The sequence below is a fragment of the Mastacembelus armatus genome, chromosome 7, assembly GCF_900324485.2.
Source record: "Mastacembelus armatus chromosome 7, fMasArm1.2, whole genome shotgun sequence".
Classification (NCBI taxonomy): domain Eukaryota; kingdom Metazoa; phylum Chordata; class Actinopteri; order Synbranchiformes; family Mastacembelidae; genus Mastacembelus; species Mastacembelus armatus.
The window spans coordinates 20761093-20782497 of record NC_046639.1 but is presented as its reverse complement, the minus strand read 5'-3'; the positions used below and the strand labels follow the sequence as shown (position 1 = coordinate 20782497).

The 21405-nt window shown below is 40.2% G+C and overlaps 1 protein-coding gene across 7 annotated transcripts; it reads right to left on the bottom strand.

Annotated features, from left to right (window-relative positions):
* Positions 1-27: 27 nt before the first annotated feature.
* usp19 (ubiquitin specific peptidase 19) lies at positions 28-19271 on the bottom strand. Of its 7 annotated transcripts, none has more exons than XM_026332125.1 (26): positions 18930-19271; positions 17462-17844; positions 15303-15431; positions 14900-15036; positions 14149-14718; positions 13082-13448; positions 12545-12701; positions 12379-12450; positions 12006-12133; positions 10940-11178; positions 10513-10705; positions 9660-9793; positions 9246-9404; positions 8889-8999; positions 8644-8754; positions 8389-8490; positions 8166-8306; positions 7955-8073; positions 7717-7860; positions 6947-7338; positions 6754-6864; positions 6294-6510; positions 5723-5875; positions 5387-5553; positions 5089-5264; positions 28-1257 (listed from the first exon to the last, which is right to left on the bottom strand). In XM_026332125.1, exons 2-26 carry the CDS (start codon positions 17682-17684, stop codon positions 1117-1119), a joined length of 4593 nt encoding a protein of 1530 aa, XP_026187910.1. In that variant the 5' UTR covers positions 17685-17844; positions 18930-19271; the 3' UTR covers positions 28-1116. The 7 variants fall into 7 exon arrangements, with proteins under 7 accessions (XP_026187910.1, XP_026187911.1, XP_026187912.1 ...); XM_026332126.1 differs by having other exon boundaries at positions 1117-1257; positions 12018-12133; XM_026332120.1 differs by lacking the exon at positions 28-1257 and adding an exon at positions 1336-3579.
* Positions 19272-21405: the final 2134 nt, after the last annotated feature.

Sequence of the window (21405 nt, the reverse complement as noted above, 5' to 3'; positions counted from 1 at the left end):
TAACATATTAAGAAATAATGTCAACAATTCCCAAACTGTTTTTATTTATATTAACCATTCTTATGTATCCACAGCAGCATTCTTAATGATCCCCACTTTATATACACAGTCCATTACAAAGGTAGCGGTGACACTGGACAACTCCGGACAACAAAACAGAGAATGAAACCTAGCAATGTTTGAAGAGGAGGGAGGTTAAAGTCTGAATGGACATGCACATACTGAAGCCAATGACAATTGTATCCACAGGACTGAATACCTAAAAAAAAAAAAAAAAAACAGAAACAAAACAGTAAAGCAATGCAAGCCAAATAAAATCTACAAAGGGAAAAAAAAAAAAAGAAATAGCGTCTGACTCTCGGTCATCAGCCATCTCTCTCTCAAGCTGCTCTGTCAATGAGTTGCTACTATTGCAATTCAGGTTACGAAACACCCTGCCACAGAAATAATCCAGGCTATACATCAAAACTAAAACAAAACAGATTTAGACAGATTACAACAACCTTCACTCAAAATCTCAAAATGTATTCTAATAAATTGGCTGCCAGTTTAACCAGAGTATTCAGGTTTTACAAGTCAGCTTAACTGAGTTATTCAGGTTTTACAGGTCAGCTTAACTGAGTTTTTTAGCTTGAAACCAGACCACAAGGGCGTTGGTGCATGGAGGCCTGGCAGCAACTCCACTGAACTCTGCTAGGTATGAGACAATGAACTATTTTAGCAGCAGCTTTACCAGGAGCTGCTAACGGGAGCTCTGAGATGTCAGAAGTGTATTAACTTCTGTTTGTGTTACTATATGCACTAAACGAATATAATTACATATACAACTTACTAAGTCTTTATCATTGGTAAGGTTATTAATGAGTATAGCGGTGTGTGTGCGTGTGCCTAGTTAGGACTGAGTACACATCTAAATGTGCATCTGAAGGTCGACTGCAGTTGAACCCTTACAGAACACACCTAGATCTTATAGCATTGCACCATTATTTCAGACACCTGAGTCAGGGGCCTGTGTAAGTAATGAGCATGAATATGTCCTTAGCTGAGGAATAGTTTCCACCTGGGACATTCCTGGATGACCAGCTCTGCTCTAGATTTCCTCAGACCTTCTCATGACTAGTCCACCTCCTCCATGTTGCTGTAGGATGGCGTTGCACACTCTCCAGAGTGGGCGAAGAGGTCAGAGGGCACCTCTGGAGTCAGCGTTGGTGGTCCTTCATGGTCCAGGTCTGTCCCAAATAGTGACTGGCTAGCAGCCTGTAAAATAAACCAATGTTAAAAATAAAGCATGCTGGTTTTTTATTCTGGGTGATTTAACCTGCTCGGAGAAAGCTGTGAGGATATAATATGACTTAAATAATATACATAAAAAGTCTGGTGGAAATTTTATTTCCAAAAGGATTGTAATGTTTTACAGTACTAGAAAGCAGCACTGAGATGGAGGTATCCAGATACATTATTGCAGAAAAGGTAATTTTAGGTACAGTACTTGCAATGATTTTAATCAGTAATTTAAAGCAAATTACAGACACGCAGACCTTAAAATTATTTCCTAACAAAAGTCACCATTACTTTTTCTAAATTGCCCTTATAGCAGACGAGACAAATAGTTTTGTCCTGTAGTCTGATCCATTGAAATACAGTCAAATTAAACGCAAAACAGCAAAGATTGTGCTGAAACTCCTCTAAAATTCAATGTGAACTCTATATCTAGAGTTTTAAAATATCTGTTGAACCCTCTTCACGTGTTTATATCGGGTACATCAGCACAGAAGTGTGTGCTGTGCGGATTTAAAAAATTGACTTTATATATCTGAGTCGATCATACACATGATGCTGCTCTGAGTTGAGCTTAAGGCAGACACACTATACTGCCTTGAACTGCAGACCAAAGAAATAATCTAAAGACAGTCTGGAGACTAAGTGCAAAAGACTGAAAATGGTTAATTCTGAATTTTAACTTAAAAGCATCAGTAAATAATAATATAGCACTTCAAGCAAATATATTTAAATAATTTGAAGTTAGATGATAACTATTAATTTAATTGCATTCAATTTAAATGTAATGTTTTCTACCTCCAAAAGTGTCTTCATTCAAAGTAACATCTTTACATTCAGAAACAAACAGTAACCTCCAGTTTCTGGGCTGTGAACACACTGCATCGTCAGTGACTTTCAAATGCAGGATTTAAAAAAAAAAAAAAAAAAGACCCAAAGCAACATATCACTATGGACTACTGTTCTTCCTGAGAGTTTCAAATCTGGCTATGGCTTAACAACATTACATAAAAACGGAACTACAACAGGTTAGGACAGACATTTCAACAAAAAACAAAAATACATATAAGGGGGAAGAAAAAAAAACGAAAAAAAAAACAAAAAACACAACACATATTACAGTGTACTACAGTACATTTGCTGAAAGAGAGGACTGATGGTGGGTGAACAGCAATTGTAAGGCCCCCAAATCAGTTTCTATTCCATTTAAGGAAATGGACAAGGCGACAACAATTAGACACACAAATAACAGAAAGTACTCACTGTACCTAATAATGCATTCATACTGTGATTTTATCTTCTTCAAAAGTATAGTGCAATAAAAACTAAAGGCCTGTATCAATGGCTTCTCTCTGTCACGTTTCTTTCTGTGCTAGAATCTTTACTATATAACAAATAAAAGGCCAGTCTATTACCTTTTCAACAGCTTTCAACCACATTTTAAGATTATTTTTGTCAAACTGTTTCAAAGTGCAAAATGAACCTTGCCTCACAGGTTCCATAAACAGATGTAGGTGATTAAGGCTGTCATAGCTGATCATCTGAAAACAGCAATGTGACACTAAAACCCAAAAAAGTTCACATACATTGGAAGCAAGAGTCCAAAAAAAAAAAAAATGCACAGAGGTGATGTAGTGAATATTTTACACTTGAACCAACACTATGGGCAGATGGGCCACCTGGCTGCAGCTATAAATTCAAGGATTCTGCATTATGAAAAAGCCTTTTCATGTTGCTTTCAGTGTACAGTGTACAGTCTTACTCAGCACTAAAGTAGTGGTAAACATATGTTAAAGGGTTAAGTCATCTAAAGTTATACATACACTTCAAGTATTGCAGTGTAATAAAATGAAGACCCATTTCATTACCCCAAGATGGATGGATGACTAACTCAGTTTTTAAAAAGTATGGAAACTCAAACTGCACCCTCTGGTTTTTATATGACCCCTCTTTGTTTGAACATCACATTCAGATTTCTGGATGTTGTAGCAAAAGCAAGTCACCAACCAACCATGCTTAGGTCCAGCTGACTTTGTAAAAAAGAGGATAGACTAAATTGACAAACAGAGCAAACACTGCAGTCAGTGTGCCCAGAACAAAATATCGTACACAGTCATCGTCGGGATAGTCCGACATCCACTGCCTGCGGTGCCGTCGCACCGATCCCTCAGTTCTATCTTCATCTTCCTCATCTCTGTTCCCTGGTGTTTGCCGCCTCCGCAGAGCAGATCGAAACAGTCCATGCGGACCTTCATCAAGCCCCTCTTCTTCCTCCTCCAGTTCCCGCCATATTAGAGAGGCCTGCGATTGGCGGAAACCGGTGTCAGCTTCTGCTAAAAGTCGTGGTCTAACAAATACTATGACTGTAAACAGACCCATTCAGCTGATCTATCTCAGTTTCCAAAAAACTGTGCTTATTACAGCAATCTGACATGTCTTCTCTGCTTAAGGATGACATGACACAGCCTGAGAGCTTTGCCTTTCAGAAATAGGATGTACAGGCATGGAGGAAATTCCCATTATTTAGAAGTAAAACAGTTGAATACATCAAAAATACAAGGAAACTGTGCTCTCCAAGTCCTTTTCTGCAAACCCCGTGGTAAAATTTTTACCATGGGGTTTTTACAAATGATTTCCAGTACAATAAATAACACTACCTCTGAGATAAAGGGAAAGGATAGTTTTTCTTGTTGATTTAAAATATCACTACAGTATTTTTAAAGTAAGAAAAAGTTGCATTAAACAACAGTGTGTTTTTATACTAAGAACGATTTTCTTTTAGACCATAGAATAACACACACTCATTCTCACACACTCTTTCATTATAAGCATTGAAATGTTGCAACTAACAACCGAGGCAACAAAAGAGAACTGTAACACCACAATGCTGCATTTCTTTAATTTTTGGCATGCAAAGACGATCCCCATCTGGATACAGAACTGAAAATGGACCTTCAGAGTAGCAGATGGCAAGAAGTCGTATTCTAATTTTTTCTGTGCACTCCACTAAAGCTCCTGAAAACTATGTCACCAGATGCTAATGCTCCCTGACTCCTGAGCTTTGCTGAGTTGAAATTAACAGACTATCTGAGTAAAGGCTCTTAATAAATCAAGCCCAGTGGGTTTATAAAGCATCTCAGGGCACAAGCACTTGTCAAGACTAAATAAAAGGAAACACACCTAGGAAACACACCTAGGAATTATCATGATTCAACAATGTGTCAATCCTAGGTGTGTCTCCTTTTATTTAGTCTTGACAAGTGCTCGTGCCAGTCAGGCATACAATCATGTCTCCTAGGTGTGTGTCCTAGGTGAATCATGATAATTCCTAGTCACTGGAGGACAAATTTGCAATTTTGTCCCACAGTGTGATTGGATTTTGCATTTAAGTATTTTTATCTATTTTAAGTAAATACTCAGTGGACAGCAACACATTCATTACATTAACCGTGATACAGTGATTAGGATATTATCCGACTTCAGTCCAACCTAACCCCTTTGTTCATCCTCCAAGTATAACCCTAGACTACACTACAACACTACTACAAGAACTTTAAACAGCTAGTGTTGCCTTTATTAACCTGTCAAATTGAAACCTGATCACCACAAGTGTGCAGAACAAGATCCATGTCCCATGTGAAATCCTGAAAATTAACAGTATGAACTCTTGAGTTAAGGGGTAAAAATGTCTAGTTTAAAATGTGAGGACATTAGAACTTTTGAAGTGCAGCAGGCAAGAATTAGATTTTAACTAATGTGAAACTTTTACATTGTGTGTAGACATAGGAATTCAGTATTTTGCACCCTCACCTGGCTGGCATTAGCTCCAGCAGCAGTGGGCGACTCAGCTCCTACAGGCCTGAGGAAGCGCGGCGGCCTTTCCACAGGGGAGTTTCGCCGTCGGTAGAACAGAACGTAGGCGTAGCGTGTCACCACCTGACTCTCTTCCACCATCGTGACAGTGCTGTCATCAAAAAGACGCCAACCTACAGGCAAGGGAGAACAGATAGGTAGAGCTCAAGAGGTTGGCAAGAAGGTGGTAGGCGGAAGGGAACAACTTGTCTGAAATATGTATGTGTGGCAAAAACCTTATTGACTGCACACTCACCCACGTCACTGCGCTGACTGTTCTTGTCACTTGGTAGGCGAGCATAGGCTGTGTAGTGGCCTCCTATCATTCCCCCATAATGGTTAATGACTGCATATAAGTCATAGATTGGGGGCTGTTGCATCTCATCCTTCTGGCCAATACAGAACTTGCTCAGATCCAGATTCCTAGAAAAAGACAACAGAAACAGTGACCATAGTGATCAAATTCCTGCATCAGGCTTTAATCACTGACATGTTTATATTAAAAGACATATAATTAAGTCGTTCAGTAGAACAGACAGATGGATAGGTGGTGCATATGGATATGTACAACAACTCTTTAGTGTGTGCTCACCTGACAGGAAAGTCAACCATGTCGTTGATCTTATCCCTCCAGATGAAGCTCCTGAAGGAGAAGCGTTTGAGTTGGATGATCAGGACATTGGGCAGACGCCATAGCAGCAGCTGCTTGGAGGCCTCACGGTGCTGCTGGCACTTTGGACAGTACCTTTTAAAAAAAAAAAAAAAAAAAAACGTATTAAAATGTTGAAAGAAGTTTGATACACATAACCAAATAAAATATATATAACAGGTACTTAAAAAGAGACAGAACCCAGGTCATGTTTTGACATGTGTCTATTTTTGTGTGTGCATGACTGTAGTGCATTGGTCAGACAGACAGTACCAAGCTGCCCCTAAGTTGATTGGCAATAGTTCCATACTGTTGCTTCAATAAGGGAAAAAAAACACAGATGTATAGTAGTTTGTGAGCTGGAGCCATAATATGAACATTTCAGTTACATTGGCCAGTTATCACATGCCAACACACCTCAATTTTTGGCTCCCAAAACTAGAATGAAAAAGATGGGAAAAAAAAAAACAATGTTGCATCATTTTAAATGATTATATCTGAGTAAGATTCCTACCATGCCTCCTCTGGTGCCAGCACCTCTGGCTTGGTAAAGAGGTTGAGGCACTGTTCTAGGGTAAAGTGCCCAGCTCTGGCTGTCTCACTCAGAGAGCCAGGGTCCTCCTCATACTCAAGCTCCTTGGAGCTGACCAGGACGTATTCCTTCAGACGCTCGTTGTTTTTCCACACCAGCTCCAGGGTCGCATCCTCAGGGAGATCTGCCAACACTTCCTCTGCAGAAGAAGAAAAGAGAGAAAACACAGGCGTGTTTGAATTTCTTTAACAGTACACACAGAAAAATGCACTGTACAATTTTAGGCAACGAAAGATGCAAAATATATTAAGACATTAATATACAATAAATCAACATTTCTCTGACAGCTACAAAAAAAGACTTAACATACACCAAACTCCACCAAATAAGGATGACTATGAATTGAACTAAATATCAGTACTGATGAGAATTCTGGTTGTACCTCTCTCATCCAGCCTCTGTTCTTTACTGTTAGAGTCCACCAGAGATATGTGGAACTGACTGGCATGACCCGATGCTGATTCAATTGGATGCTGATACCCTGTTACTGCAGCTGCAAAAAGTGGTAAGAAGGACAAATTAGGTGATGCAAAAGGAAATGGGGGGGGGGGGGCATTTGAACATTGTCTTATCACCTTCTGGCCGTACAGCCTTTTCACAGGATGTCTCTTTCTCAGCATGAGGATCCAGGGAGTAGCAGGACGTTGTAGAGACTGGCTCAGAGAATCCTGAGTCTGCAGTCTGTGTGGTGGAGAGTGAGGTCTGGGAGGAGGAGAGGGAATCAGACTCCAGAGAGTGGAGGGCTGAGGCTTGAGCACACTCTCTCTGGGATCCAGGACCCAGAGACTGACTCTCCAGTTCCATATCACCTGCTCCTATAGTACTGCCACCTCCAATGGCCTCATCCCCAGACCCAAGACCCTCAGGAGAGCCTGCTGGCATTGGGGGGAGGTCTACCCGGCCCTGGGACGTTTCAGGTGATGTCCTACCTGACTGGAAAGGAGGCTGGAACACGTTGACAGAGAACCTGCATAGAGAGAGAAAACTTATCACATTTTGGAGATATTCCATAAACAGACATGAACTAATGCATGCTAATCTTTCTTCTTCAAATATACACCATTATATAAACTAGACTAGAAACTAATTATTTTGAGCTACATTTTTCTTCCACTATCTGCCTGGGTATGAAAAGCTGATGCTGTCCACAGTTCCTCAAACTTCATGGTAGATTGAATGCAATATGTAAAATTACCCTCCCATTTACCTAAGTAGGTATATGGCTCAAAAGGGCTATTTACATAGATGAATCACACAAAATATCTTTCTAAGTAGTCCTAACAATTATGTGTGTACCATCATAAATTTTAAATAAGGAGCACCAAGGGCAAGTTAGACAATGTACCTGGAATAACCCTCTAGGAGCTGGCTCAGCCGGGCATAGGTGAGTCGGGACTCTGGCACGCTCACCAGGAAGGGCAGACCCACATTTTCTGTGTTGGGTCGACACAGACCCTTGTGACTGGGCCAGTGGGTCTTCTGGCATACTCTGGTAAGATGAGAACACAAGAGTTCATGGATTAAACTTAAGATCAAAACTACATATGTATTGGCATCCATGGCTCTGACTGTAACCAACTCACTGATTGCAGTAGCCCACACGATAGCAGCGAGTGCACCGTTTCAGCTTGTCTTCCTCAGTCCCTGGAGGTTTCAGGCAAGCAGCACACTTTGAGATGGGGATGTTAGGGACCTGGAGTTTCTAAAGGGCAAACAGAGGGCAAATACAGCCCTTTCAATATCTATTAACAGTAACATATCCAAAATGCACTGTAAAGACCTAGGTTTTATTACCTGTTGCACTCTGAGCAATACCACTCTCTCTTTGGCCAGTTCTTTAGAGAGCACCTCAAAGCAGAACAACATGTCAGAGGAGGACACTGTGTCCAGAGAATGGGATGGCAGTAACATGCGCTGGAAACGATTCTTCCCCACCTGAGAGAATTGAAATCCAATTTTCAGTCTAATCTTCAGAACCTGCCACACTATGAAATTATAAATATTTTAAATATCTAACCTCTGCAAGTCTGAGATTCTCTGGTTTAATCCTTACGCTCCTGGAGATGGATTCAAGCACCTCAGCAGTGCTAGAGTTTTCCTTGCTCACACTCACCAAAAACTGGCGACATTAAGGGGTTTATTACATATGAGATATGTTTATATTTTCTCAAAACAAAGCAACAACAGCTCAAAACATTTCTGCATTATATTGTTTAATGACAGTAGTATGAACTATTTAAGTTGAAATTATAAAGCAATTACCTGATCTTACCTTAATGGGTTTTTTATGAGGTTCCTTAGCAAAGTAGAAAACTGAGAGCACCTTTTGTTTCTGGGGCAATGGGACTGGCAAGTAGAGGAAAGGATCAAAGGTGATAGACACCTGAAGAACACACAGAAGTGAAGAGAGGGTTAAAGGCAATAGGTTAGTTAATACAAGTTTGTTATAAGGCAAAACAATTTAAAAGCATTTACATGAAATACAGTAACATATTTTGTGGAAAGTAACTGTGTTACCTTGGAGCATATGGGGCAAACAAGCTTGGATTTGAATTGGCCTTGGAAGAGGTCAACTATAAAGGAGTCATTCCTCATCTTGTGCCTCTGCCATGCTTCCTCTGCTACCACCTGCACCAAGAGACAAAACACATCAGGCCAAGCTTTGACTGCATTGTATGAGAAAATACAGCTGCCCTTAAAAAGATGTTTCTTTTACTTTGTTGGTGTCCTGCATAGTAATTAAATAGTAAAAACATATCAGGCCAAGCTCTGAACAGTATAAACTGACCGAAATACATCACTAATCACAGCACCAACAGTGATGCATTCCTGGCAGTCTTCCAAAGCATAACAAGTCAAAGAAAAACCACCTACTTCATCCAGCCGTCCATCAGAGTCAACCGTCTCTGTGTACGGCTTATTCTGGATACGGTTCAAGTCCTCATGGAGCCCATCCAGCAGGAAAGCCATGAACTCCTGGGCATCGTGCTGGGCGTAGCCTGTAAACTGACTGGCTTTACTGGCCACAATTGCCTATGAGGTTACAAAGAGAAACAAAATGTAAAATGAAAGGAAATTAAAAAACTGATCATATTGTTTCTGTTGCATTGAACAATATTAACCAGTTCCCCTGAGGGAAAATAGAAAATTAAATATTTGATCAATGCAGCCCAAAACGGGATTAATTATTAGTTACATAAAGTGAAATACATCTTAGATAAGCTGCAGAAAGAGAAAGACTTAGTATATATTTGACATCCAGAAAATCTCAGGGTGCTGCTCACCTACCTTGAGTTTTGAGGGTTGGAAGGCGTGGTGTGTGCCCTTCCAGAGGGCCCTAAGCAGCACAGCAAAACCAATGGCTAGCCTCCCTCCTGTTCCCAATGGATTATTACAGTTGATTTCTGCCTCAAATGCTCGATCTGCAGGGGCACAGATAACAGACATGAGATAATGGAACCACACATCAAACACAGCAGTCACTGGTCACTTAGACACAGATGGACAAATAGCAACATGGAATAGCACATGGAGAATGATCCTAGTAAAACAGAAATTCTCTTAGAATGAGCTTATGTGGACAACAGTGAAAAAAATGAGACAATCAAGACTCTTCAAACACATTAAGTAGTAATATTTCAGACAAACCTTTGTTATTTCGAATGTATAGGCTTCAGTATGTGTTGCATGAATGACTCATCCTTGTGTTTACAATATAAATTTTCTATTTTCTCTGGTTCTATTCTAACATTTTTGGCTAAATACCTTAAATTAACAAAACTAAGTCACCTTGATTTTGCAGAAATTATTCAACTGTTTTAAATGCTTAAATTGCAGAAGAGTGCAGTTGCCAGGTCCTATTGAAATTTACCCCTATGGGCCATTTGGCACCACATTTGTGACCATATTTTCAGTCTCTCAGACAGTCTGCAAGTAGATGCAGACAATATAAGCAGATCTAATCTGGCAATAATTATCATAGCATCATCTACCTGTGTACCAAAGCACTAATAAAACACAGTTTTATTTCTGAGCAACATTAATAGATTCCTGACCAACTACATATAGTCAGCATTAGGAGTTAAAGCTATTTTATTTTTTCCTTTATTCAAAGTTGAACATAGTCAAATACACTATTTACCATGGAAGTAATCCCTGAGTTCCCTGGTGTTGGAGAGGGATTGGATAACACTGTTCATGAAGCAGGTGTTGCCAAGGTTGACCAATCCTGTAAAACCAGGCAGGCACACCTTCTTCTCTTCTTCTTCCTCATGGCGCTCACTGCTGGCAGGTGGTGCATGGGTCATAGGTTGCACCATGCATGTAGGCTTAGGCTGACACAGGAAACATTTACAGAATGCACTAATTAGACCAATCTGAATTTCATCTTAACTGCAGTACAAAATATCTTTAATAGTTTGGTTGAACAACTGTCCAAACATTCCATATATATATATATATATATATATATATATATATATATATATATATATATGTCTGGACTGGACAAGAGCATTATCCTCAGGCTCATCTCTTCAGTTTCTATAAGTATTTAATCTTTGACTCACCGTGGTAACAGTTGGCTCTGGTTTGGGGATAGCAACATGCTCAGAGACTGTGCGAGGGGCCACAGTATCCAGACCACCATCCTCTACTCTGGATGAGGCCTTAGGGGCCTTGGGTTTCTCCTCCCCAAGCCTCGGTGGCTCCTCCTTGGCTGGGAGGCTGTGTTGACTGCTGCCTGGCTGGCTTTTCTCCATGCAGGCAGGGCTGGAGGGCACAGCAACCTTGGCGCCACCCACTGCACCTTAAACAGAGGAGGATGGAGCTTGTGGTTAGAAAATAAAGGTCAACATGGAGCAACTGGGTAGCACTGGACATCAGTATTAATAGTCTGTGGTGGATGACACATAATACACTTTTCATTATGGTGTACACCTGAAAAATATTACATTCCTGCAATTTGGAATCAGAATATTATAGCTTATTAAAGTGGAGACAAGGTTTTTGTTCTTTACACAGTCACGAATTCCATATTTTTGCTGTGATGACATAAAGTCTTGGTAGTGATTTATTTTGCAGATTAGTCATTTCCATATAACTTCCTTGGAAGTTCCCAAGATAGAGGAGTGCTATTTCATGCTATCTTTAATGAAAATTAGGGTTGCAGTACTTAATCGATATTGATAAAATTCGATTATTAAAATAGTTGGTAATGAATGTATTTATCAATTAGGTGAATCTGGTGACGTAGCCGTTTGTGGTGACACGCAGTGTAACTGAGCAGCTGCAAAGAGGAAAATGGCAGATGCAGTGAAGAGTGAAGGTCTGGTTTTCCAAAATTAAACAATTTTTACACAGTTATGTGGATAGCAGTGGTGCCTTCTTTTTCTAGTTTTTCTGTTATGTGGTCAAGGGAACCAGGCCTATGTCTACTAGATAGTTCAGAGTGGCACTCATATCGACTTACTGGCTAAGTTACAGAGTTCAAATTCCTGTAACTGAGAGGTTGAAAAAAATAACATCCAACACACATCCATGGGAGCATACAAGCTTATGTTTGTGATTGTGTGATGATGATGCAATGTGGTATTTCACCACACATTAAAACATTAAAAAACTAGATTTAGAAACCTGGCAGCAGACCTTGTGGGGCATGGGCCTCCAGACCACCCCAGCGCTGGCTGTGTCTCTTCTTGAGGGTGATGTCCAGACGGGACGGGGTGAAGGAGTATCTGCACTGCTCAGGCTGGATCAGGTTCCTGAAGCACAGAAGAGATGAATGTAGACAGGTCAGATTAAGTAGGAAGGAGGTGAAATATATCAACACCAGTCTGTAATCATCGCTGACCCACTAAAACGTAAGTTGTTTTATTTATTTTAAAACATGAATTAGGTTAAAGACACTTAAAACTTGTGCAGTTAGTGCTCAAAACTACATTAGAAACACAAAATCACTGCTTTCTCCAACTGCTTATTTAAATACTATAATGATAGCAACAGTTACCTGAGTTTGACTTGCCACTTGAAGACTGTATTTGGTCCACAGTCTGAATGAAGCCGCAGAAAGTTAGCATCACTGTAAAAGAACAAACATAGACATCAGGCATTTACTCGTTTCTTCAAGACAATAAACATGTCAACCATGCTTTATTTGTAGCTACAGTGATTACCTTGTCTGAAAGATGAGGGTGAAGTCCTGTTCCCTGAAAATTACCCTGGCTGTGTCCCGGCAAATTCCCTTCATGTAAACATTAACCACCATCAGGTCCGTGCCCTTCTCGTATGAATCATTCTTCACAAATTGTAAGTTAACCATTGGCTCTGGCGCTGTGAAAGTTATCACAGGTAAAAAAAAAAAAAAAAAAAAAAAATCATATTTAACAGATTAATTTAGTGAGTGCACATAAAATGAGTTGCATAAATCAAACCTGTTTTTTTTACAGTACTTTGTTATTGCTTAATCTATCTACATACATTGCATACAGATAAACTGGGTGTAAATCTGGAAAACCAGGCTCAAAGGTTTAGAAGATGTTGAAAATTGGGATGCTCCAGTTGTTTTTCTACTAACAATGGAAAGGTATTTTAAAATGTAAGCACACAGACAATAGTTTATGTACAATCAAACAGTAACAATTTTAACATAATTATTTGTATGATAATCCATCCCTAAGGCCTTCTGCATTCTTAAAATCTTCTCCACTCACCTTCTTGTTGCATAATTTCAAGAGAAGGCTCCTCCTTTGACTGGTCCCGCTTCTCCTCTCCATCACAGATACCTTGGCTCTGGGTTAAACTGGGTGGCAAGCCTTGCACCTGTACAGGTATGGCCTCTCCTAAACCTAACTGCTGGCAGATCAGAGTATCCTGCTCCAATTCTTGCTCAACAGGCTTTTTCTCTGACTCAGAGTCTGTTCTATCTCCTGACATTTCAGGAGAAGCTGAGTCCACATCATTGCTAAAGGTGATAGGTGTGAGACAGTCACCGGTGTTGACAGGAGCTGCTGGTTGACTTTCACTGCCATGTGCTGTTGCTCCATATCGGTCTGAAGGCTGGCTTCGCTTCTCTGCCACCTGAATCAGAAAAACATGCTAAGCTTTACCTCTTCTCCTCCAGAAGAATATTTACTCCCTCAAACGTACTGGAGATGAAGTGAACAGCTAGGAGCAATGGACTCAACTCCCTCATTGCAGTTATGAAAAGGAAAGCAGAGAACGTGATTCGTGTTCAGACCAGGTCAGTGTACAGTACATTATCAGTTTTGCCAGTGAGAGTTGGAGCATCTGTTTGACACTAGATGCTGTAAATGCACCTCACTACACTACAGTTATCCTCTTGTCTGGTTCACTGCTCTTCATCAGGTAAGCTGTGGTGTGAGCACACTCTTGACATGTTCACAACCAACACAGCCAAGGAGTTTGTTTGAAGAGAGAGGCATTAAGTGTGTGTCTAAAAAAATAAATAAATATCTTCTAAGCTCTGGGGAAAACTTTAAAGACAGAGCCCACGCAGGCCAGATGGTTGTGTTGGCTGTCATTTCATTAACCACAGTGCTGTATGCTTTGAGAAAATTATCAAACTGTGATTTGTCTCAAGAATTTACTTCAAATTCTAAGCCATCTAAGATTCAGGCAATAACGTCTAGTGTTCAGGTACATTACTGAAACAAAAAATAAGGAACACTCATATTTTGACTATAAACTTTCAACAGTCTAGAAGAAAACCAAGATGGAGTTCTCAGATAAACAATTACATGGCCACAACTTTTCTCACCTGAGTGTTGCCCCTTGCAGCAGCAGTATCAGCAGCAGCATCAGCAACAACTTCAATTTTCTGCTCCTGACCACTGCCAAGTGTCTCTGCTCTGTTGTCTCCATCCTTACATTGCAGGGTCCGACCAGCGGGCAGGTGCTCTACTGGCACTTTACCATTAGGTTTGACAGAGTGTGCATCTCTCTCGGCTGGTAAAATAGCCTCCTTGGTGGTCTTGGGCATCTGCATGATGGTGTGCTCCTGGGGCTGCTGATCACTTCTCATGACAGTAACCGGTTTGCTAATGTCAAAGCCTTCTCCAGCTCCACCTTTCACCCCTACAGAGTCTGGAGTGTCCTTGTCACACGCTGGTTTGTTTTTCAGACAGCGCTTGATACCCCGCTCAGGTTTACTACTGCGTCGCAACTCGCTGTGTGTAGGTGAGGCAGAAGCTTGGGGCTGAATTTGTGGCTCCGTGAAGGACAGTTTACATTTTTCTGATGACTCCAGGGCAACAGGCTTCATCTCCATCCCCTTGTCATTTTTAGTCTCTGTGGCTGTTGCCCCCTTTTCCTTTTCCTTTTTGTTTGACTGACGCAGAGCAGAGAGAGAAGCAAAACCATTTAATCATTTACCAAAGCCAGACTAATCTGAACACATTGTTATTGTCACAACTAACACGACAAATGTCATCACAAAAACACGAATACTACATTTATTACTGCAGACACATATAAGGATAAACAGGATTATTTTATATTGCATGACTCACCTTAAGTGAAGGCCAATTATGAAAGGGAATCTTCTTGTGCATGATGATATGCAGAAAGCCTCCCTTTTCCTTGTATTGGATTTTGCTACATGAAGCTTCAATTTCCTCCTGCAACTGGCAGCTCCACTGCCGTCCATCTGAAAAATGCAAACATGCACACATTACTAGCGCATGTAGACATGCACTCAGTGTTAATGCTTAGACTGCAGCAAAAACAGAATTTTAATGCATATCTTTTAACACATAAGTTAAAACATACACTGTTAAGGGTCAAAGTTCAATAAAGCTTAAACCTAAATTCACAACTGTGCTGTTTTGTGGTTCTATTTGAATAACATTCAACCTACTTATGTTCATTTGTTTTTCTCTGTTATAGTTTGGTACATACATTACTATGACTTACCTGGGAAGCACACATGGCAGTATGTATCAGTGAAGGTTGTGTTGATGTCCTCAAGTCTCTGCACACCCTCCCCACAGCGCAATCTGACAGTCACTTCATTGACATTCTGTTTCCAGTCCACAAACACATCTAAAAACAAAACAAAAAAAAAAAAAAACAGTCATATAGATATAGATGTTAAATCAGAGATGCACTTTCCCTTTCCAACATGATCATTAGCATACATTCAAATACTGTATATGTGTCACATTACTGACAATGCAGAAAAATTATAAAGATCAAATAAGAAATCTCATCTCAATCTGGAAAATATGGATGTAGAGAACAAAAATAATGCAAATAATAATACAACAAATAACCAACAAAAGGCAGGTTATAAGACTAATAGTTTATATACCTACATTTCTAATACACTGATAAAATATATGCATACACATTGAAATGCACCTGCCCACAAATTCCCATGGACATTGCACCATTGCTCTGATATGCTCAAGTGGGTCAGGCCACAGCACTAAGACACAGAGTAAAGCAGTAAACTCAGCAATCACAGATGGGACATCTAAAATTATCTGCGCCACCCAAACTGTACGTCGAATAAACAAATACAATGTACTGTAGAAACCATGCTGTCAAGCAATGTGCACAGTCTTGCATAGATTTAAGTGAAAAAATATCCCAATATGGAAAACCAAACATACCATTTTTCATAGTGACGTCAAAGTTGTGCCAATGAGTAAAAACGAAATACCATTCCAAAAACAACAGCAGTAGCAAGAGATATACAGCTGGCAAAAAAAAAGTCAGCTATGGATCACATAGACACTTGTATTTTGACGTAGTCTTTGAAAACAACAACAGCTAGACAGCCTTAACTATTCCACTGTCACTTCTTCACTTTCTCTCACCCTCTCTCTCTCTCTGTACTGTGATTGCTCTACAAAGGTCAAAAGCAACACCCAATCCCTTCCAGCTGGTGAGAGTTGTATTCCCAGACCAGCCACACCGCAGTGTACTCTAATTCTCGGGTACAGCATTATGTTGACATGAGCATGGCAAGCACTGAAGAAGATGTGAGGGGGCAGAAAGAGACAGGGCATTCTCATGACCTTGACAAACCCAGGCTGCCCAGATTAGGGGACTTACAGATCAACTAGAATTACAGGACTTCAGCATGAAGACAACAAGCAACACAAACACTGTATCACACAGGCAACTCTCTAGTGGCAGACAATATATAACAAATATAAAGATAGATATACCCAATGTAAAGTGGTTATCTACTGACAAAACCTAAAGTGGTTATCTACTGACAAAACATAATACTGAAAAAAATAAAACACAGTCCAGTCTTCTTGTGTAGATGTGTTCACAGACCAAGTGGCCTAGTCAAACATATTGTTCAAAATGCCTTTAAGTGATATTCAGCAAAACAAAACTATCAGCATAGATTATCTGCCAAAAGGTAGACTGAGCTAATGTCAAGTACCCATACTTTGACGTTATTACAGTTCATTTAAGAACACCAGACTGGTACTCAGTACTGGCAGATATTCAACATTTAGAAACCAGTTCCGTAGCAAAAAAAAGAAAGTAAAACTACTGTGCGTGATTTTGTTGCATCTTCACTCGTTTCAGACTTAAGAAAATTGTGACAACCCTTGGCAAAAAAACATAACATTGTACCTCTACTATAATAACACTGTTTACTATGCAAATGTGGAATGGCATATTATATCAGGCACTTTTGTTATCCTGCAATCAGCTACTACAAGCACTTGTTCAATAACCAAAAAAGCAACTTTAACTTAAAAAGGTGCAGTCATTTTCTAGTAGACAAATAAAAGTTACATTTACATTTGTGTGAATTCTTTAAGTTTAGTAAATGTATTAAACCCATTTCTTTATCTCAAGAATGTCACATTTAATCAGCAACACAATAATACTATAATGGAAAAATATGCTTATACACTGCAATATACAGCAAGTGGAATTATCTGCTATATTTATATTATTTATATTTACTTATGTAAATGTGCTGTTCCAATTTATGCTTTTTCTTTTTTTTTTTAAAACATCATCTTACTATGACAAATAATCAGCAAATTAATAGTGGTTGGTTCTAACCCTGATTGCATCACACATTTAATCCTACTCACCTTTCTTGACTTCTGGAATGACCCCTTCTACCGCTGCGGCAGCTGCTGCTGCCCTCTTGGCCTCCCTGCTCTCCTGGTTGGCTCTGTCCTTCTGCTTCTTCTTACTGGTACTGGAGGACAGGTCTGAGCTGTTGTCCCTGCCATTACCTCCTCTTTGTTGAGCCCCTCCGCGTCGGCCCATTGTTTCACTACCAGCAACACTGCTACCTCCACTGCTGGCCATCTTCAGGCACTTGGCACTCACAGGCCGCCCGTCGCTGGAATCACTACCACTGCTGGGGTCTGGATCTGAGGTATGCCTCTTCCTGCCTGGCCCGGCTATCTTGGCGATGATACTGGTCTGAACCCTCCCAGAACAGAATCAGGAAGTAAGGGATGGGGACCTAAGGCAGAAGAAGAAAGCAAAGAGATGTTTACTATCTGACAGGAGAATCTATATGTATAAGGTCTAACAGGGTAGACTCAGGGAATCATAACAATCTGCCTTTAATAATACTTTGATAACACAAACATATGTGTACACACACAGTGAGGAAGGGTGATTCGCTGGTTAAAACCAATTAGGAACAGGTTTGAAAAAACTTCCAACAATACTGAAGACATGTATCACAAAAGGAAACAGACGGCTGAACAGAACGTGAGACACCAAATCGACGTTGAGCCTTTCCTCGTTTCCTTAGCATAGCAACAGCAACCTGCTAACTTGGAGAATCAAATGACAAACAAAGGACAACAGCTTAATTCAGCCATTTTTGTCAGCGTTCAGCACAGCACGTTTAAAAAAAAAATTAACGTCACGGTGGTGTTTATTAAGCTAGCTAGCAAGCTAACGATTCAGCTGCCCTTGCCCAGACCTGTTAGCCTGGTAACGGGGGTAGGTAACCAGCCGACTGCAGAGGTGCGTTTATTTTAAGGCACACGTGTTTGGGGCTGTCATGTGTCTGTCAGTATAAGGGGTTATAGTCATTAGCATGTCCATAGCACTATGACGCTATTTCTCCAGGATCGTGTGTTTTCAACCTACAGAGTGGAATTAGAAAATAACGAATAAAACGAACGCGCTACCTGAGGAACTAGATAATCACGACGAAACAATGCACGATACACTTTTGATTTAATTTAACTAACGTAAGGCTATATACTTATCAAATTCATCTGTCCTGCTTTACTGACTAAAAATATTTAACCTTAAAGTCAGATTAAATTTTTATGGCTGCAGTTTATCAGATCGATAACAACGCCTTATCTCCTCTCAATGTCTTCCAGTAAAGCGCCGGACGGGTTGAACAACCAAACGCTCTTAGCAGCTAACGTCATTAGCCACAGCAAGCTAACGCTAAGTGACAAGAAACTGGTTGATATGGCTACATATTTCACACTAACACCAAACATGACATCGCGTGACACCGAACATCCGCATGTTACTAAACAAACGCAATAAATGCTGACATTAAAACGGAAGACTTACTGTGTGTTAATATGGAGACAATTCCTTTCCTGAAACACAATGGCCGGCGACTCCTTCTGCTACTCCCGGATACTAAGCTCCTTCACGGCCGCGGGCCGCTACAGTTCTGCCCGCAATCGAAACCCCGTAGCCCACGGTGTTTCTGGAATATTCCTTCTTCTACCCGGGACCCATTTGTGAAAACTTTAATATACTTATGCTAGAAATTCAAACAAAAGGATAACGATCGAAAAGCTGTTTAGTTTAGTGGTCCCTTTAGGGCACTGCGGGTGAGTCCTACTTTGTTTAGGATAAAATCCACCGCCGCCCGGCCAAACCTGAAATGAGTGCGCGCACAGTCCACTTCCTGACTGGCGCGTTCACGTGATATGTAGCTCTTCCTTTACCCCTCTCTCTCGCCCTAGCGCTCACACACAGTCATGTGTCTCTATAGTTGTGAGGACACTCATAGACATAATACATTACCTAGTTTCTTGTGTTTTTTGACAGAAGACTTACATGCAGGAATCCTGTAGATAAGGTGATTGACAAGTGTAAATAGGTAATGAACATAAGGAGATATCTTGCTGGAACAGACTGGGGAGCAGATAGAGCTTCTTTAAAACAAATTGATATGTATTTGATCAGCGCAAGAATGGAATATGGATGTTTGGTTTATGGCTCTGCTTCCAACTCCAACAGTTTTGGCTGGGTTGGACTTAATCCAAACTAAACCACTCAGGATTTGAATAAATGCTGTGTGATCATCCCAGTGTGTTGCCTGAAAATGAAAACAGGAGAATTTTGTTTATGTAAAAAGCAGCTTCAGGCTAACTACTGGGTTAACTTGATGGTTCAAAGGGATGATCATCCAGTTAAAATAGCAATTCAGTCATGATGGGAGAGGGAGATGACAAGACTTCCGAGCTTTGGATGGACAGGAGAGACATTAGCACAAGAACTGTTAGTACTTGATAAGACCTTTTGTCCTGTGGTATTATGGCTTTCAGTACCTTTATGGCAGCTGGAGGTTCCAAATGTAGATTTAGACATACTTGGATTCAAGTCAGAAAATTCAGATCACATTTTAATCTCTACTGATGGGTCAAAGGATTGAGAAACAGGTGCTACAGGGGCAACTTTTATTGTTCATTGATGGAACGTGGAATCATATAAGAGAACCTCAAATGTTCTAAGCGTCTTCACTGTGGCGTTATATGCTATTTTAATGTTCAAAGGACTGAGCAGGTTGAGAATTTTAAAGTGTTGGTGTGCAGTGACTCTGTCAGCGATCAGTAGTATTGGGACAGGCTCATCTCAGAGTCAACAAGGCCTTATTTGTGATGTTCTTTTGGTAGTCAGGGATGTGGCAAGAAGAAGCGTGGAAGTTTCACTGTTGTGGGTTTCAGAACATATAAGGCATTCCAACTAATGAGAAAGTTTATAAGTTGACTAATAAAGCTGCCATAACGATGATACTGATGTCAACATAAACCTTTCTAAAGCTGAGGGGAAGTTCATTTTGAAATGGCAACAGATACTGGAACAAGAGAGAAAAGGAAGGCATTTATTTTCACTATCCAGCAAAGTGACAGCATTTTACAAGAGAGGAGGGGTTTAATAGAAGTGAAGACGTTATGTGTAGATTTTAAGACTTGGCCATATATTCCTCAATAGTACTTTGTATATTTTAGGTAAACACCAAAATGGCCTATGTCTAGAATGCCAGGACCCATAAACAGTGTAGCATGTTTTAATCTCTTCCAGAAATTACACCAAACAACGACAGGAGTTGTTGAGAGAGCTGCAAGAGCTAGGCCTGGAAGATATGTCTTCGAAAAGTATTTTAGAAGTAGGGTCAAGTGGGAGAGGAAAACTTTGGATTTTTAAATTTTTAAAGGATACTGTGGGGCTGGACCCTCTAAGAACTGTGGTGGAGCAGCAGATATGGAGGAAGCTGCTTGCTATAATGGAAAAAAATGAACACCCCCTCCACGACATCCTGACAAAACAGAGTAGCAGCTGCAGTGGGAGCCTCATCTCATTGCACTTCAGAACTGAGAGGTTGAGGAGATCCTTTGTCCCCACAGCCATTAGACTTTTTAACATTAACTGTTGATATTGTATGTAGTGAAATTTCTGTGTAAAGTAAATATGATAGCTGCTGGACAATCTGAATTTCCCCCATGGGGGACGAATAAAGTATGTATCTATCGATCTATCGCTCTATCTATCGATCGATCGATCGATCGATCGATCGATCTATCTATCTATCTATCTATCTATCTATCTATCTATCTATCTATCTATCTATCTATCTATCTATCTATCTATCTATCTATCTATCTATCTATCTATCTATCTATCTATCTAGTTAAGGATTTAGCTTAGTAATGGATTAGCCAAGAAGGAGGCAGTAATGCAACATTTCGGATGCCAGCTGCTATAAAACCCCAAAGAAGAAAAAGAACCAACTTTGCAAATATGTACCAGTCCT

Bases quoted from the DNA above. Each gene is read 5' to 3' on its own strand.
- usp19 (XM_026332120.1), bottom strand. From the start codon at position 17,684: ATGGCCAGCAGTGGAGGTAGCAGTGTTGCTGGTAGTGAAACAATGGGC. The intron at 10,706-10,939 runs GTGAGTCAAAGA...TTCCTGTGTCAG, and splicing joins CAGAGCCAACTGTTACCACG to CCTAAGCCTACATGCATGGT. The intron at 9,794-10,512 runs GTAAATAGTGTA...GTGCCCCTGCAG, and splicing joins ACTCAGGGATTACTTCCATG to ATCGAGCATTTGAGGCAGAA.